At 39.6% G+C, this 20,247-nt stretch overlaps 1 protein-coding gene across 3 annotated transcripts in view; it reads right to left on the minus strand.

Annotated features, from left to right (window-relative positions):
* MET (MET proto-oncogene, receptor tyrosine kinase) overlaps nt 1-20,247 on the minus strand; it is a 124,197-nt gene that overhangs the window by 49,469 nt on the left and 54,481 nt on the right. For all 3 annotated transcript variants that reach the window (XM_055420820.2, XM_055420818.2, XM_055420819.2), the window contains 3 exons: nt 10,771-10,962; nt 2,328-2,462; nt 987-1,160 (listed from right to left, as the gene is read on the minus strand). In XM_055420820.2, the coding sequence (XP_055276795.1) occupies nt 987-1,160; nt 2,328-2,462; nt 10,771-10,962 (501 nt within the window). The remainder of the gene's footprint in view (nt 1-986; nt 1,161-2,327; nt 2,463-10,770; nt 10,963-20,247) is intronic.

Consider the following 20,247-nt stretch of genomic DNA (forward strand, 5'->3'; position numbering starts at 1 on the left):
AGAGTCCTTACCAGTTTAGTAGCTTCAAGCAAAATGTGTTTGAATCAAGAAAGAAATTTTTACAAATTGCCATGGAGATTTTCAGAGCACTAAATACATGCTTAAGCAAACAAGGCAACAGAGAGACAGTATGTCTACAATATCATGGCTGAAGTCCACTGCTAGAAGCTCAATTCTCTAAGAGCAGAAGGCACTCTTGTCTTGTTTGGGAATGTGTCCCCCCAGTGTCTAGAAGAGAGCCAGTTGTGTGGTTCAGTTCAGTTCAGTCGCTCAGTCGTGTCCGACTCTCCGCGACCCCATGAATCACAGCACTCAATAAATGTTTCTGGAATGAATTAAAGAATGAATTGGCTTGCAGAGTATAGAGGTTAGTGAGGTTATCAGCTGTGTCTTTACTTCTCTTCCACGAACTTTGAGAGAAGGCGCACAGCTTCCTATGTGTCCACCATCCACTTGCCTCCCAACTTGCCCTGAGAAGTAACCTTTACTCTCATCAATGATGAGACAGCCACCATCTATGTGTTAGAAGGAACAAAACCCCTTGTTTGCCTGCTCCAGCATGGCTTGGACCTCTAGCTTGCACAGTCCAGGTTAGGGTTCTGTGTTATGATGACTATATCCCTATGTATGACAGAGGCTTATGTCTGGGCACCTGGTAGATAAAGTAGCTGGTGAGGAATCAGAATGGGTAGGTCAGAAGGGAACAGGTCCCAGTGTGAGGAAACGCGAAGCAGTGTTGCTCTCTAGCCACTACTCTTGTATTCACTTATCTGCTAAGGGAGAGCAACTGCCCAAGGAGAGTGTGAAGCAAGCAGTTCAAGTGCAGGGTCCAGGGGTCTGTGCCCAAAAACACCCTAAAGGAGGGAGGTGGTGCCTTGGGCTGATGCCTCATAGACAAATGAATACTTTGATTTTTGAATTTTTTAATCCATGGGATTTATGCTTTCCAAAACAAAACACATACGACAGTTGACAGAGACTCCTACCTTGTAGATTGTTGGCAGACAGGTCTCTTGAGTCCATGTTCCACTGGGGCATTCCTCCAATCGCACACATTTATCATGGCACCAGCCACATTGCACAAAGGAAGGGGCGGAGAGGCACTGACTGCAGGACTGGAAATGTTCACAGCCCAGGCCATTCAGCGGGATCTTGGTGATCTGTGAAGACAAGTGATGGAAAGAGCTTCCAGAGGAGGGTTTTGTTTGCTTGTTAAATAAAAACTAAACACATCAAAGATACCTATAAATATAATTTTACAGAGTCTAACAGAGATGCCACTTATGTGTGTACATCATGTAATAATGCTAATGTGATAAAACAAAAATTTTTTTTTCCTTCCCTCCACTTTTGGCACATATGTGATAAAAGTAACTATTACTGTCCAGTGAACACAAGCATTATCACGCAATGTTAGAGGTTCTATTTAGTGGGGAAAGTATGAGATGATTTTACTCTTTTAAAAAAATTTTATTGGAGTATAGTTGATTTCGGAGAAGGCAATGGCAAGCCACTCCAGTACTCTTGCCTTGAAAATCTCGTGGACGGAGGAGCCTGGTAGGCTGCAGTCTAGGGAGTTGCTAAGAGTCGGACACGACTGAGCGACTTCACTTCACTTTCACTATAGTTGATTTGCAATGTTGTATTAGTTTCTGCTATACAGCAAAGTGAATCAGTTATACATACACATATATCCACTCTTTTTTGATTTTTTTCCCATACAGGTCATTACAGATTATTGAGTAGAGTTCCCTGTGTTATACAATAGGTCCTTATTAGTTATCTATTTTATACATAGTAGTGTATATATGTCAGACCCAATCTCCCAATTTATCCTTCCCCTGCTGAGATGATTTTAAAATAACAAGAGAGTATAATTTAAGCTGCTGGAAAACATACTTGAAGCTCTGGGAAATTCTAAGTAAGGTTACATATCATTCTGGCATCAAAATGTACCTCCTCTCAGGGAAAAGGGATTACTGGCCAGCATAATCTCTTCCAATGTACACTTCAGGAGTTATCTGCCTGCACTAGAGTTCTGCCCTTAGGACTGCAATTCTCATTTTGTGTGTTTGCGTTTCTCATTGAGAAATATAGGATAAAAGGAGAAGTTTACCTCATGAAGATGACTTCCCATAGGTCCATTTTCCCCAAATAAAAATTTAACTTGATTTTAGGAGATGTCAGGAATACTCAGGAAAAAGCTTCATAGAAGAGAGGTAAATCCAGATGAAGGGAGAAGTTAAAAAGGACCAGGTGACACTGGCTGTAAATATCCACTCAGGAGTAACCACATTGATAGAAACTTCCTATGCAACAGGGCTTACCTTCTTCCCAGTGACAACCAGTGTATAGCCATTCTGGTTTAGCGGGTGCTCCACAATCACTTCTGGAGACACAGGGTGGGAATCCAGGCGAAAATTCACGTGAGGAGTTAATGATCCTGATCGAGAAACTACAACCTGAGAAGTAAACCAGAAAGCATTCTTAGTCCAAGAGTCCAACAAACTCAGTTTAAATATACTATCAGGAAAAAACATGGATGATAATGGTAATACCAGATTAGATGAGCTCATGGGTGTTTGAACGATATACCCAACAGTTTACTGCACTGTAAATCAATATGTCTTCTAATCTCCTGCTTTGAAGACAATTCATTTGGACCCCCAACACAGAGTTTTGCCTATGATCTTTTAATGATTTCTAGGAAAGGAGATCTTCTAGCCAATCAGCCAGCAAATGCAGACACATCCTCACGATTGTACTGGGAACTGGAGGAGCCAAAACTCACCCCAGAAGTCCTCGCTTATGCTACAAGGATTCTGGATTAGTTTTAAATCTATCCTCTTGACCCTCCCACAGGGTAGCTTCCCTTGACGTACAGGAAAGTGTAGTGAACAGGGAGTCTGGAGACCTGAATCTGGTTCCAGCTTCGCTACCCTTTAGCATATCTATAGATCTTTTGAGGTTGAAATAGGCCCTCAGCTAACTTTGAAATGATGTGCTGTCATTTCTTATAAACCATTGTCCCATCGTACATTATTACTTTGATTATAAATAAGGTTCTGCTTCTTGGTCTGGTTTTATAATAAGACCTGATGGTTTTAACAATGTCTTAGAAAGGAGATTTGATGAGTGGTGTCATTCTTGCTGTCAGGTATTTCTAATTTGGGATGGTTCTCAGCTATACAATTTCCATCAGTCCAGTTGCTAGAACCCAGTAATAATTAAGTCCAGGTATAATTAAGAAGGTGAACACTCAGACTACAGGAGAGCTTAGACGCACTCTCATTCTTAAATAGGCCATAACGTTCTATCTGCAGGAAGGTGCAAAATGCTGAGCATAGCTCTGGGCTTGAAACTAACTTTATGAAATTGCTTGACACCAAAATACCCTTTTACATTTCATTGAAAGGGCATTTGTTTGCCATGTTTGAATCATGGGACAAATGTGGGCATCTGTGAGATTGATATTAAATAATAAACCACTTCTCCCTCCGCTTTCTTATCCATAAAATGGGAATGAACTGCTTAGTACTCTAACAAACACACAACATAAAAATGTTCTGGGGAACCAGTAGTAAATTTTTTCTTCAGCACAGTAAAGGAGCTATTTACCCTGAAACAATTTGGGAAGATTCCCAAAATCCCTAATTTGCTCCCACAGAGTGGATTGTTGATAGAGAAAGGAACCAAGTTCACAAAGAGCTGTAAAAGTTAAACATCATGACTTTTTTTTTCAAACATTTGCTCTACACCAAACACTCAACACATTCAAAACAACTCCATTAAGCAGGGTGGCTATATTTGCACAGAAATTAAGTGATAGACCGAAGGTCATTTCGTTGGAATGGGAAAGAATGGAAACTACTGTTATTCCTAAATTTACGACCAAATAGTTATTTGTGACTTTTGCAGGGAATGCAAAAAAAATCAGTTACCAGTCCTACCTCCCGCTGGTGCTGGTTTCAAGCAGAATACAGAACACCAGACATCTAAATCTTCTCCACCAAATTATTTCAGTTAACCAATTTGTTCTATCTTGACTTACTTCTGGTGCTCATCACCTCTTGTTTTTCCTACCCCTCATGTTCCCCTGCTCACCATTTAAAAAAATATTTCTCTGATTGTTGTCAGTCACTTCAAACTGCAAAGCGAACAAAATTCCTTTTCTCACACACAAGTAAAAACCAAAACAACATATCAGCCTCTTTTCATAACCTGATTCTGTTCTCTACCTCATTCTGTGCTTTCTACTTCACTGGAGATTGTTCATCCTTCTGAACCTTCCTATAGATATTTGAATTTTATGTCTGTCTCTCTTATATCTTCCATTCTATTCAGATCAGACCTCCTACATAACAATCAGCTCCTACTTTTTTTTCTATCTTTTTGATCTCCTTAATATAATTTCCCATCTCTATAATATGCAATCTCTTCTTAATTTAATAGGTCATCATCTTTGACTTTGGGTTTCCCTGGTGGCTCAGATAGTAAAGAATCCACCTGTAGTGCAGGAGATCTGGGTTTGATCCCTGGGTTGGGAAGATTTCCTGGAGAAGGGAATGGTTATCCACTTCAGTATTCTTGCCTGGAAAAATCCATGAATGGAGGAGATTGGCAGGCTATAGTCCATGGAGTCCCAAAGAGTCAGAGACGACTCAGCAACTAACACTTACCCTTGACTTTATCAAATATCTGAAGCCCATTCAAATATCCATTTCCCAGAAAGAAGTAATATTTCTCTTTTCATAAAGATGCTCTTTGCACCGCTGGAACTTGGATAGATTGATTTGGTTCATTACCCGTTAAGACTCTTTATCTGGAGAATACCATATATGATGGTAACTGAGCCAGGCATTGTGTTAAGTGCTTTAAATAGGTATTTTGTTTAGTCTTCACAATAAGCCTACAGGGTAGGTACTATTATTTTCCATAAAGAAAATATGACAGAGAATTTTAGCTAGAAAGTACGAGTCAGGTTTCCAAAGAACTTTCTCTCATGCCAGAAACTGTTTGCTTGACCTCTTCTTAAACACTCAAATATACTCTTGGAGCACCAGAGTAAACGCCAATAAAAAACTTCAACTCTGAGCTCCCAAGAGCCACTTGTGAGTCAAAGCATTAAAACAAATTTCACAATATATTTGCTTTGCCAGATACTCCTTGTTTCAGTAATCTTGGCTGCACACGTTAAGTGTGCCTAAAGAGAAAGACTCCACATCTAAATAGTTTTTGATAGCACAGAGGAAATGTTATTATTAAGCCAACAAGTTCAACTTTTGATCATGAACTAGGATGAGTGTGGGTTGGTATAAAAAATGAGATGAAACAGAGAAGACAGGAAGGCTGGGGAAAAGTGAGATGACTGCCTGGAGTTTCGAGCAGAGGTCATGTCACAGACGCAAATAGCTTTTCAGTTGATCATTAGCCCTTTCTCTGGAAGGATACCTATTGCTATAAGATGCCAAGAATGTGTTTCTATCATTAACTCCTCACTTTCTCTTCTTGCCAAAATTCTAAGTAATTGGGTAACCACTTTAACTCTCAAAATACTCCTGAAGTAATGTTTGTAAGAAATAAGGAGTTCCTTTTGGTTGTCATGGAGATATTTCTAAGGACAGAACAAAATCCAGCATTTAAATTTAATTCTTATGATAAATCACCTGGCAGTTTTAGAACAATTAGTAAGAAATAGAGACGAGCAATTATATTTTGAGTTTCTACTGTGTTGACAATTAATGCCCTATAAATGGGATCCCAGAGAGTTCTCTTGCCCTCTTTCCATCATGTGAGTACACAGCAAAAAGATGGCAATCTGTGGACCAGGAAGCAGACTCTCACTAGACACCACATCTGCTGGCAACTTGATCTTGGAATTCCCAGCCTACAGAATTCTGAGAAATAAATGTTTGTTTTTTAAAGCCACCTAGTATGTTAATTTGTTACAGCAGCCCAAACTGACTAAAACACCAGCAATAGGTTTATATCTTAAGTATGTGAAGAAATTGGTATTTGTCTAGAAAGGAATCGGATACGAAGAGCTTTGTTTCAACCAAGTAAACATCGAGCTTTCTAGAACTAAAAAAAATGAAACATAAGAAGTGGAAATTGCTGATTGGTGCTGACAACTTAAAATTAGAAGTAGTAAGACAAAGAACCAGTGGCAAAAGTTGAATTAAATGAAACTTTGCTTTGTTCTGTCACTCTTTTTGGTAAACGGGCACAAGTGTTTCTATACCAACCCGACATGACAAAGGCCAGGATATGTACAAATAGCAATTTTCTTTATGATTATAATATCAATGTGTGTCTCAACTTTTTGAAATGAGTCAAAATGAGTCAAAATGAGTCAATGCCAAATTGAGACCTCTGTAAAAAAATTCAAGCATCTAAGAAACATATAAGCTAGTAAATTTGTAACAATTTTAAAAATCCAAAACTTTCAAATCAATATTTCAAATATAATGACTATAGGATTAGTTAATCTACACACAGAGCATATCTGTCTGAATTTCAAAATGGTTACTGATAAATATATTTCGTTTTAAAATGCCTCTCCATTTCTTTCAAGTAAGCATCTAAATAAGAAATTCCAGTTATTCCCTGCTACAAAAAAAAAAACACCCAAAAACCCAAAAGGTTAGCATTTTCCAATGTTTCAAATACTTATGATGTTTTAAATTTCTATGCTATAACAATTTATAAGATGTATGTATGTCAAGATCATGCATTAATTCATTTTAGGAGACTATATATGAACTGGGCTTAATTTTTTGGTATGGACATAACTCTGTAATTATTATTTACAATAGATATTTTTTTCCTCACAGAAGAAATCTCAGAATCCATGAAACATATATTTTTCTAAAGAAATATACCAAAGTTACTGTTTTTTATGGACGTAACTAAACGATGTATGCCTTAAAAAAAAGGCAGATGATATTTTTATTTGATCACTTTATAAAGGAGATAGGTAAGTCAGCAATCTCTGAAGAGAATGTGGAAGTTCAAACTTCATTTGGCTGTGTCCCTGCAGGCTGCTCACAGCATTGATGAGTTGATGATCCGTGTCTGCATAGTCTAAAATAGCAGCAATCCCCAATGTAACATGCTGCAGGCTTCAACACAAAGCACTGAAATACCATGACGGTGGCACAGGAACCAAAGGAATTTGGAGACAGGAGGTCAGTAAATAAATTGATTCTTCTTACTGGAAGTGAGTAATCACTCTCAGGTTCACTGATTACTAACATAATCCTTTAGCTAATGGTTGTAAGTAATGACCATGAGCTAAGGATGTCTTTTTAGGTGATCCCTACCTCTTGAACTTTCCTGCTTAAGATCAACCAGTCCAGTTAAGAGAAAAGGGCTTATGGGTGGTAACAGCATCACAGAAAGGGGGTTAGGGGAAGAGAAGGATGATACCAAAGAATCTAATGACATCTATGACAGCACTCAGGCAGTGGCCACTGTATGCAGACAAGCCAGTGAATGTGGAGATGAACTTGCAGAAAGTCTGGAAAGTGCATCCCCACCCCCACCCCACCCCCACCCCATCCCCACCCCATCCCCATCCCCTCACTCTCCCTGGCCTGACAGTCACGCACAAATATTTTAATAGCAATGCTTGCATCTAGAGATTAAAGGCCTTATATAAGTGCTGTAAAAAAAAATCAAGCAAGCATTGTTTTTGGATGTAGATTAGACGAGGAGCTCAGAAGGGGAGATGTGGGCAATCCCTGTGATTAGTCCTGTGATCTTCATGAGTATCCCGCTTCCCTCTCCCACGTAGCCCTGCACTCTGTGCTCATGTTCTCCAGCCTTGTTCTTTTCTACATCCCCACCCCCTCCACAACTTGTAAGAAGCCCTGTTCTTACTGTTTACTTATGCTATCTCCAACATTGTTTATCATATTATTTTACTTCAAAGCATCCCAAGAGAGCAATCACACAAATAAAAACTGTTTTTGAAATCTAGATTTACATTGACATGGCTCTACAGATAGACTTGAATATATGTACACATTAGTATATTTAGACATAGCTGCACCTGTATGAGATAAGTTACATGCTTAAATGTTAGAAACATGTCAAAAATGTCTTCTCTTCCATACATATAATATTGTTAGCTAAACAATATAAGTCTTGCTAATCAAATAACCACTGTGAAATACCTGATTCACTTTGCACCCAACAGCTGGAGCTGAAGCTTGTATTTCCAGCCAGAGCTGAACATAAGCACAATAGGAAAGGCAGAAACAGCTGCAAACTCTTGGGAGAAAACATTTGCAGAGCAACTTTGCCTTTAGGCTTCAGGGTAGGAAGGAAGTAAAAATCATTCTTCTGTTCCTTTTCATGTATGGCAGCTGTCTTTGGGGAAAAAAATTATGTCCCTTCTATTTTGTAACAGAAACTTCATAGTATTATTGAAACATGGGTTGTAGAAACTTAGGCTTGGCCACAGATTCAGCACTTCAGTGCAGTCAAAACATTTACAGAAGTTAAGTCACTGCTTGGATAGATTAGGCTGGATGGTCCCCAAGTTTTTGCTGTACTCCTGACTCCATCTCCAACATTATTTGCTGTAAACAAATTGGATTTTAGTGATGGTGATTCTTTGATCCTTTAAATGGTTTAGGATTATTTACATAAAATTTTACCAAATGGAATTCTCTTAGGCAACTGGCAGAGAAACAGATCCTCTCTTGGTGAGTCTCAATAGCCTTGTGTTTTTTATGTCTTTGTTTTCTCTAGGTATCAGGTACATATTTCTATCTCCGCTACTAAAAATTTAGTTCTTCAGAGGAAGGTTCTCTGTCACAGCTTCCTTTGCTTCACGTATTTGCCTAGTAAAGCATAGTTAGTATGTTCCTGATATATAAGGAATGAATTGAGAGCTACCTGGTTTCAAAAAATCAAGGATATCAGTGCTTTTCATAAGAAAAGTATTTATTTAAATACTTATTTTCATCTTTGGTGTTATGGATGCACAGGTATACTATAGCTTCTTTGATGAAAATGCTGGGAGATAAGAATAAAACATTTGTTACAGCATTTCTATTCTAATGAAACTGATATATATAACATACCACTTGATGAAATCTGAAATCTGTCACATGGCAGAATTTACTCAGTTATTAAAGCAATCTATACAAAAACAGAATTTTATTAGAACTTCAGAATCTGGAAATAGGCCAGGAACCTTGTGATGTGAAAAAGTGTCAGACCTAAAGTGATAGTAGAAAGCTTATTAATACGCAACTGGATTGGTGAGGTAATACACAAAATAAAAAAACGAAAGCAGAAAAAAAGATAAAAGGAGGCAAATGAACATACAGAAGCCAGTGAGAATTCAATAGATGCTAGCTTCAGTCATTTTCCTTCAGATTTTTCTTGGAATTCTCTAGAATAACATCAATATCAACTAAAAACACCAGATAACCACACACATTTTACAAGGATAGTAGATATGACCATATTTCAAATTTGTTAAGAGTGCTTGTCTGTGTGGGATGGGGCTTGGCATCTCTCCTTAACATTTTGAGGACAGAATTATGGTTTGAAGTGGGTAAATAGGAACATTGGACTGGGAGAGAGGGAGCAAGGAAGAAAAAGCATAGTTAATTGTGAAGCAGTGGGAGGAGGGGAGACTAAGTGTGGAATCATTTAGATCTATATGATTCGTTGTGAAGTGGGAAAGTTTCATTTACACGCTTTATGATTTTGCAAAAATCCCACCAGGCTCACTAGTACAAGAACATTTGATGCATATCCAGACTGCTATAAAGACAGTGGTAGTTTTTAAAAATATGTTTTGTTAAAGAATACAGATAGAGAATGTACAAATGAGCAAGTCATAGGAAAACATCATCATCCTCAATTGCTTTACTGAAAGTCATATCCTGACCAGGATGTTAATTATGTCAGATGATCACGAAATAAATATCTCCCTTTTAAAGAAATTTCTAGTCTTTGTGGAAAGTCAACATTTCCATAGATACCATCGTCATTGTGCATTAACCAATAATCTACTAATGAACTCATGTTGAAAGCACTACCAATAACTATTAAAACAGTAAAACAGACCCACGTGAGAGCATCTTAATTTCTGCAAAGTGCTAGGGTTTTTGTATCTAGGAGACACGAAAACTGCGACTCTGAAATGTGAACTTCTATTGTATGGGAATACTGTTGCTATCCATTAAAAGCATTTCTTAACAAAATCTGGATCTTTTTCCCCCAGTGTTTGCACTTCTTTGTGTCTGACCCCATCATTTTGCAGAATCAGAAGAGCTGGAGTTACAATGGGATTCTGATGATAACGTCCCTTCCTAACGCCTGCCAATATTTCTCAGTGATGTGAATGTTTCTTCTCATGGAGACACACAGTTCACACAATAGCTCTCCTTTGATCCGTAGCTTCCCCTGAAATAGGAAAACATCGCCTGGAAGTGCTTTAATTGTTTCATTTTATTTTCCAATCATGTGATTTAAATCATGAATGGAAAAAAAAAACTCTCAAACTGTTCCAGGCAAAAAAATTAAAGCAACCACATTTAAACTGAAAGCTTTAAGAATTTAACAAAAAAAGGCCATACACTTCAAGAAAGGGACTAGGCTTCATTGTTTTGCTTTCAGTCTGTGTCTTTAGCTTCCACTGTGATTTTCACTTTACAGTATTTGCCAACACCTTACTGTAAAAAGAGAAGCAAATTAATTGTATGACACTGGATAAAACAGATACAGCCATGCTCATAAAGTATGTACCTGCATGAATCGACCCTCTGACGTCCCGAGATTGGCGATGGTGAGATCTCCTTTGATAAAGGTGGATATAGATGTTAAGAGGACTTGGTTGAACTGGCCCATGAATAAGTCAACACGCGGCAAAGCTGTGGTAAACTCTGTTCGATATTCATCATTGCGGACTTCACATCCTGATGAATTTCTCAAAAGTGTCTGAAATAAAATATATTCATAGAATTAATGTGAGTCCATATGTGAGCAAGCTCTTAAGAAACTTTCTGGTGTGTCTTTTCAGAGGTTAGAGGGAATGGCAAGGATAACAGACAATCTGAAAATGGACATATAGCCCCAGATAGGCAGAAACAGTTCCAGTGATCTAAATGACTCCAGTATCAGTAAGTGCTGTTGTATATACAAAGACTCTGAAACTAGGGCTTCCTTGATGGCTCAGATGGTAAAGAATCAGCCTGCAATGCAGGGGACTCTGGGCTTGATCTCTGGGTGAGGAAGATCCCCTGGCAAAGGGAATGGCAATCCACTTGAGTATTCTTGCCTGGAGAATCCCATGGACAAAGGAGCCTGGTGGGCTACAGTCCATGGGGTTGCAAAGAGTCAGACACGATGGAGTGACTAATACTTGCACTTTCACTTTCTAAAACCAGGATCAGATCTTATCATCACAGTTTGTACCACGGTTCCACATGTAAGTACATAAAAACAGAATTCAGCAGGCACTAGTAGGAGAAAAACAAAACTATGAATGTCTCAGGCCTGGACATAAAGGCAGTGCTTCTAGCAGACAAGTCCAATGAGATGGATATCAACTGGAATAATCATAAATGTGGGAGTCATACTGGGACACTATGTTCTAAACTGTGTGCCTTTGTGCACTAGTGTACAGTGAGGTGGTGAGAAGTGATGATTTATAGATAATCCATGGAAAAGCAGCGGAGAACCAACTGCAGACCCAGGTGCCTGCATCATACAGCAGCTATCTGTATGTTTGTGACATTCACGTTACTTCTGCTTCAGTTCTTCCATTTGTAAAACAGAAAATTACAGAAATGCACCTACCTTACAGAGCTGCTATAAAGATTAAATGAGCTACTTTATAGAGATCTCTTATAAAAGAACCCAGTACACAGAGAACACAGAGAAGTTGTCCTCATTATGGTGAAAGGCTCAAAAAATGCAAAGTTATACATCAAATGCTTTATTAACCAGCTAACTAAAAGACAATTACCACCCAATCAGGTAGTAATTTTTCTTTTAGTTTTAACTTCAAGAGAAAGGATTTAAAGAATATTGTTCACTAATATATGACAAGCACTTGGATCTTTCCCTTTTCCTTGACTCTTCAGTCTCCTGCTTTTCCTTCTCAGTCAGTTCAGTCGCTCAGTTGTGTCCAACTCTTTGCGACCCAATGGACTGCAGCATGCCAGGCTTCCCTGTCCATCACCAACTCCTGGAGCTTACTCAAACTCATATCCATTGAGTCAGTGATGCCATCCAACCATCCCATCCTGTGTCATCCCCTTCTCCTCCTGCCTTCAATCTTCCAAGCATCAAGGTCTTTTTAAATGAATCAGCTCTTTGCATCAGGTGCCCAAAGTACTGGAGCTTCAGCTTCAGCATCAGTCCTTCCAATGAATACCCAGGACTGATCTCCTTTAGAATGGACTGGTTGGATCTCCTTGCAGTCCAAGGGACTCTCAAGAGTCTTCTCCAGCACCACAGTTCCAAAGCATCAATTCCTCTGTGCTCAGCTTTCTTTACAGTCCAACTCTCACATCCCTACATGACTACTGGAAAAACCATAGCCTTGACTAGACGGACCTTTGTTGACAAAGTAATGTTTCTGCTTTTTAATATGCTATCTAGGTTGGTCATAACTTTCCTTCCAAGGAGTAAGAGTCTTTTAATTTCATGGCTGCAATCACCATCTGCAGTGATTTTGGAGCCCAAAAAAATAAAGTCTGACACTGTTTCCACTATTTCCCATGAAGTGATGGGACCAGGTGCCATGATCTCAGTTTTCTAAACGTTGAGCTTTAAGCCAACTTTTTCACTCTCCTCTTTCACTTTCATCAAGAGGCTTTTTAGTTCCTCTTCACTTTCTGCCATAAGGGTGGTGTCATCTGGGTATCTGAGGTTATTGATATTTCTCCCAGCAATCTTGATTCCAGCTTGTGCTTCTTCCACCCCAGCGTTCCTCATGATGTACTCTGCATATAAGTTAAATAAGCAGGGTGACAATATACAGCCTTGATGTACTCCTTTCCCTTCTGCTGCTGCTGCTGCTAAGTCACATCAGTTGTGTCCGACTCTGTGTGACCCCATAGACAGCAGCCCACCAGGCTCCCGTCCGTGGGATTTTCCAGGCAAGAATACTGGAGTGGGTTGCCATCTCCTTCTCCAGTGCATGAAAATGAAAAGTGAAAGTGAATTCACTCAGTTGTGTCTGACTCTTTGCGACCCCATGAACTGAAGCTTACCAGGCTTCTCTGTCCATGGGATTTCCCAGGCAAGAGTACTGGAGTGGGTTGCCATTGCCTTCTCCCCTTTCCCTTCTACTACTTCTCAAACTGTAGCATCTGTCCCCTCTGCAGGACCATCCCTGCTTGCCTATCAATGTTAGGGTTTCTCAATGCTCCATCCTAGGGCTGCTCCTCTGTTCACTCTTGATACTCTCTACCCAGGATATGTTTTATTCTTTTTAGTTGACACTCATATTTGTGCCTCCAGGTTTATGCTCCTCTGACTGTACATTTATCAAACTGCCTACGAAACTGGCATTCAGATGTCTCAGAGACCTCAGGCTCAACATGACCAAAGTAGAAACACCAATCCTCCTGGCTTGGTCTTATGATGCAATATACCCCAGCAAATGGCTCCTCCATTTCTCCAGGTGCACAACTCAGAAATTTAAGCGTCATCCCTGATTCCTCCCCATAAACAGTCTACTGTCCAGTCCCATCAATTGCACTTTCTAAACATCTCCTGGGTCCATCCAGTTTTCTCTATCTCCACCATAGCAACTTCATCCAAGGCACCCCCATCTCTTTCCTGGACTATGAGAATGGCTTAACTGGACCTGACCAATCCAATTTCATTCAACCTCTTTCTAGATCCATTCTCCACACTGCAGCCAAGTTTTCTTTTTAAACCACATATCTCATCATGTCACTCTGCTTAAAATGCTCAACATTTCCCCATTGCTCTTAGGATCAAAGACAATATTTTTAACATGCCCGGTTGGATCCTGCCTCATCCAGCCCCTGTTCAAACTCTCCAGACTCAGCCTGCATTGTTTTCTTCCTTCCTCCCTATGCTCCAGTGAGTTGGCCATCTTTCAGTTCTCCAAATAAGCCAAATGTCCTCCTTACAGAGTCTCTGAACATGCTGTTCCTTCTGCTCCTTCCACCTCCATTCACCTTGGTAACTCCTATACCTCCTTCAGATCTCAGTTTGTCAATTCTTCAAAATGTCTACCCTGATCTCAATATGTAGGTAAAATGCTCCTATGATGGACTGCCATAATACCATTTACCTATGTGAAATGGCACTTAAAGCTGCAACCAATTTGTTTTTGTAATATATTAGTGATGTGAGACTTCCCAAGTGGCTTCCTATCAGAGACTCTGCTTGTTCACTACTTATTGTTAGTAGTAGATGAAATGCCACACACAGTATATGTTTAATAAATATTAATTGAATGAATGAACAAGTAAGTAAATAAATTATGGGTAGACTGGGAATGACTGTGAAGATATGAATCAAATTACTAAAGCTTATTTTCTTTTTTTCGGGAATGGGGGTAGTTTAAAAGTTTACAAGAGACAAATGGAGAGACTGACTCCAACTATTCTGACAAAATGATTGCATACTGGTAACTCTGAGGCAGATAACTGGGGCAAAAAGGTGTATAAGTAAAACAAAGCCTAACTTGGAAGAAAGTGAGAAAAAGTTCAGTGTTACACATTTTTGTATATAGCAGAAGTCTGGAAAATGATTTAAAGATTATAGAGATTTTCTATTTTTGTCCTATTATATTTGTCATAATCAGAAAGTTGTTACACTTAGTTACAACTAAGTGTTTAAGAACAAACTGAAATAAAAAATTTAAGTATCCTTATGTAAAATAGGCTTCCCTGGTGGCGCAGTGGTACAAAACCTGCCTGCCAATGCAGGAGATGTAGATTCGATCCCTGGGTTAGGAAGATCCTCTGGAGAAGGAAATGAAAAACTACTCTAGTATTCTTGCCTGGGAAATCCCATGGACAGAGGAGTCTGGAGGGCTACAGTCCATGGGAGTCACAAAAGAGTTGGACACAACTAAACAACAACATATAAAATAACCTTACTCCATAATGTCAAACTTAGGTCATACAGAATGCAAAGTTCTTACATCTATTAACTTTTATGGCTAAATATAACCTAACGTGCTATTTTATACAGCAACAACTACTTTTTTATTTTAAAGGGTGAAAAATTAGTGAACAGAGGGTCTCAGAGATGCTAAACGTATGACTTATAATTAATAAGATGTTCTAGTTCTAGACATTTTTGATATATATTAGTGAGTACTCTTTTACTATTTAATTAGAAGCTTTTCTTCACTAAAGCGCTATAGATTGCTCTGAGGAGTAGCAGATAACTGAGATGTACCATCAATTCAATAGTAACTGATTAATTGGTAATTAGGTTTCCACTGGTGATCAATCATCCATTTTGAAGAGGGTTGGAACTACAAAAGCTTCTTAAAGGAACAGAGGCCAATTTTAAATCAAAGGCCTTCTCCAATATTCTATTATAGAGGAGCCTGCTCTTCAGAGTCAGCTTCTCTGATTTTGTTCATTTCTTGTTGAACTGTTTTCTGTGTCTAGGAGGCATTCTAGGAACTTTAAAGGCTCAGACTTGACTTGGGATTCAGTGCTGGTGGAGATATGATTGATTCATCAAGATATAAAACAACTGGCAAATTGTGGAGTACAGTCTTAGGTTGTAAGCTATCAGTAGCAGTCTACTAGATGATACCACTCTAATGGCAGAAAGAGAAGAGGAATTAAAGAGCCTCTTGATGAGGGTGAAAGAGGAGAGGGAAAAGCTGGCTTAAAACTCAACATTCAAAAAATTAAGATCATGGCATCTGGTCCTATCACTTCATCATGGCAAACAGACGGGGAAAAAAATGGAAATAATGACAGATTTTCTTGGGCTCCAAAATTACAGTAAATGGTGACTGCAGCCATGAAGTGAAAAGATGCTTGCTCCTTGGAAGAAAAGCTATGACAAACCTAGATGGAATATTAGAAAGCAGAGCTATCACTTTGCCAACAAAGGTCCATATAGTCAAAGCTTTGGTTTTTCCATGTATGGATGTGAAAGTTGGACCACAAAGAAGGTTAACTGTTGAAGAATTGATGTTTTTGAATTGCGGTGCTGAACAAGACTCTTGAGAGTCCCTTAGACAACAAGGAAATCAAACCAGTCAATCCTAAAGGAAATCAACCCTGAATATTCATTGGAAGTACTGATGCTTAGGCTGAAGCTCTAATACTTTGGTCACCTGATGTGAAAAGCCAACTCATTGGGAAAAAACCCTAGGGCTGGGAAAGATTGAGGACAGGGGAAGGGGGCGACAGAGATGAGATGGTAGGATGGCATCACTGGCTCAATGGACATGAATTTGAGCAAACTCCAGGAGATACTGAAGATCAGGGAAGGCAGGCATGCTGCAGTCTATGGGGTCACAAAGATTCTGACATGACTTAGTTATTGACTGAACACCAATCAACAAGAGTCCAGGAACTGTCTCATTCATCTTTTAACCTCACTGTGTACCCTGCCTAGCACATTGTGTGTGTTTAACAAGTCTGCTGAAAAATTAATGCATTTGCAAAGTAACCCAGATTAAAGCCCATTTGCCTACCCAGCTTGCTTTGTGATCTGTGTTGCTGAATGGGGCAACCTGGAGAACAGAGGTTAGATGGATCTCAGATTGTTTGCAAGCCTGCAGGTCCTCACTGGTCTTCTCTAAATAAGGCAGAAAAACAGGACCAGAACCTTAGCTTCTATTTGTCTGTTTTCTCACATGTAAGGCTTTTTCTTTTTTACCATTAGTTAATAACTGATTTTAAAAATGTACCAAGTAAACATATGGTATGATGCTTTAAAATAGTGAAATTTCATTTGCTTATTGGCTTTATCACATGTAAGGCTTAACAACCGTAGAACTCTGCATCAGAATTAATGTAATATTTACATTGCACACTTCAAGGCTTCTCCTTCAGGAAATAGTAAGTTCTCTAAATGGTAGTTCCTCAAGGACTGAGAGGATTAAGTTATGTCTCCACTCCCTCTTCTCCCCAACCCCCAGACCCCCCAACTAATTCCAAAGTACAGAAACTCTGTACAATGTTGGAATAAAGGCACAGCATTCCTTGATCTTGAAAAATTGTGTACTTTGGAGCCAAAGCCAACAAACATCATGTCTGGTTTGAGTGGCATTCAGATTTCATAAGCCAGGGGACCCCAACTCAACCTTTTTCCTTTTCCTTTTCTCCACAGCTGAGATCTTCAGGAGAGGGACTACTTCTTGTCTCTTCTTGCTGAGAATCCAGATAAACTTGACAGCTGTGGTCAGGTTTGCAGGAACTAGCTTACAGAGCTGCAGGCTGTCTTTGAGCTTGAACAGTAGACTTTTAACTATTAAGGAGCCTTGGTTTAAACTCTCAGCAGTACAAAGGTAAAGTATTGTGTAAATACGACGAGATATCCATCTGATTCACTCTGTCTCTTACAGATAATGAATGAATGTGTTCCTTGCTCATTTGCTCAGGGAAGATGAGGTGACTTCTCACCACTTTACAACAGTTAGTTTCTGGATGTGACATCTGGAGTGGGATTTGCATCCAACTGGAAGAACAACTATAGACCCACCACCAGGGGTCTCCTTGCCACTTGTGGTCTGTGCTTCTCTTGAACCCAGAGGTCTTGTGCTTTGGGGTAAAAGTGAATGCAGCTCGTGGAGAGCAGTTCTTTGGTACAACAGCTGCTTTGGGACACCACAGCAGAGTCTAACAAGAAAGGTTCACCCCAGCACCAGTTGAGGAGCCAGATGAAACTCTCTTTTTGGTAACAAAGGGAGGAAGAAGGAAGGAAGGAAGGGAGGAAATCAGTCTTTACCCTGCACCTACACTGTGCCAGGAACTGAGTTGGGCATTTTCACATACAAGCAGAAACAGAGTAGGCCGGTGAGGTTCTATCACATTGAGTTTCAGCAGGAGACTCAGGGCAGCCAAGGGTAGCCACAGGTTCACAGTGGAACAGGCCTTCAAATTTAATTCTCTCTGATTCTCAACCTCAAGAACTGCTTTTGCTACCGTTAACTATTCTGGGCAAAGTTCCTAGGATCTCACAGTTACAAAAATGGAAAGGGCCTTAGAGACCATCTTACTCCAGCTCCCTCATTTTATGTACAAGAAATTGAAAGTCAGGGAAGTTGTAATTCTCAAGAGTAAGAATCACTTAACAAAAGTTACCATTCGACATGTAAACCCACAACTCTTCAAAGTAGGAAATGGAGATTTGCCCTCCCTGATTCCTTTTCTGGGAGAAAGGCTGGAATTAATCATTATTTTCTGGACCATGGGACAGAGGTGACCTCCAGCAATTTGGGCTGTTCTAGTCAGTGTGACTCTCAGATCTAGTTTTTTGTCACCTATTTTGGTTAGTGAACATTATGAGGTTTCCACCTGGTAACTTGAAATTTCAGCCATCACCAACTTCTCTTTCTCTAGCATCTCTCACAGCCAACCAGTTACCAAGTCTTGCTAAACCCACAGTGTCTCGTCAGTGCTACCTCCACCCACCGCTGCCCCTCTGCCCCAGGTGAGGTGTTCCCCTTTCACCTGTGTCCCATTTCATCAGCCTTGAAGCAGTTATGAGCTGTCACTTCATTCTTCAATATTTCAGTTGCTTCCCAAAAGCCGTATGACATCCAAATCTGCCTCTATTAACATTTTTAGTCCTTTTTTTCCATTTAAGGCATTAAGATTTCTCATTAAGATGGTCAAGTGACCATCCAGGACACCAAACGAATCTCAAAATGGCTATAATGACACAAGAGCCTTCCCATTCTTGTATTCTTGCATTTGCTTGGACAGTTGATATCCCCCTCCCGCTGGCCACTGACACCCACTCCCTGCTCATGTAAACCTTAAGCCTGACTCTCTTCCAAAGTCTCTCTTTGCAACATCTTTTCAATTAAAGAAGTAATGTGTTTTATTGGATGGGGGAGGGGAGACAGTGACAAAGACTAAGAGTAGAGGATACTACAGGGCACGGGGAAGATACCATACAGCTTGAGATATTTGAGTCAAGAGAGAAAATCACCCAGTACAATACATTGTCTAGGTATATACACATGTGTAGCACAACTAAAGGCAAGGGGAAGATGAACAAATAATCCGCAAATGCCATTTACCCAATTTTCTGGGGCGGGAGGGGAGGGATATGACTGGGCGGTACACATGGGGGCGTCAAAGGCATTGGTAATATTCTCTTTTTAAACTTCATGGTAGAGAATCAGTATTTTTCACACACACACAACACATACATGTATACACTATTCTTTTGTGTATATGAATATAATCATTAAAAATACTGGGATGAACCAGAGGGATGGGATGGGGAGGGAAGTGGAAGGGGTGTTCAAGATGGGGAACATATGTACACCCGGGGCAGATTCATGTCAATGTATGGCAAAACCAATACAATAATGTAATTAGCCTTCAATTAAAATAAATAAATTAAAAAAAATTTTAAAAGAAAACAGTGAATAAATGGGAAGTAACAAAGTGGAGAGAGTACATTAAATATTCTCTCCAACCCAACTTCTTGATGTCCTAAGCAGGTTTGAAACAATTCTCATAGCTTTTCTCAGCTCACAGAAGCTCATAATACTGATGTTAAATAACATCTGCATGGTGCATTATGATTTTCAAAGTACATTATCTCATCTGATTCTCTCAACAAGTCTCAGCTGGGTTTGTTATGATTATCATATTTCTACAGGTGAAGAAATTGAGGTTCAGAGAGTTGATGCTAAGTATCAGAGCCTGAGGGCTTCCCTGGTGGCTCAGTGGTAAAGAATCCACCTGTAAAGCTGGAAATTTGGGTTCAATCCCTGGGGTTGGGAAGGTCCCCTGGAGAAAAGAATGGCAACCTGCTCCAGTATTCTTGCCTGGGAAATCCCATGGATAGAGGAGCCTGGGGGTTTACAGTCCATGGAGCTGCAAAGATTTGGACACAACTTAGTGACTAAACAACAACAATTAGAACCTGAATCCAAGGTGCTGATCTAAAAACTCTGTATTCCCTATATTGCATCGTGCTATTTATTGGTTCTCACAGTATTTCTGAGGCAAACCTACACTCTAAGGATAGTCTAATAAGGACCCGGGAGAAACGAAAAATGAGAACAGGTGAGGAATG

This window comes from Moschus berezovskii, chromosome 3 (genome assembly GCF_049115385.1).
Source record: "Moschus berezovskii isolate FMDL1 chromosome 3, NW_MosBer_1.0, whole genome shotgun sequence".
In the NCBI taxonomy this organism is placed as follows: domain Eukaryota; kingdom Metazoa; phylum Chordata; class Mammalia; order Artiodactyla; family Moschidae; genus Moschus; species Moschus berezovskii.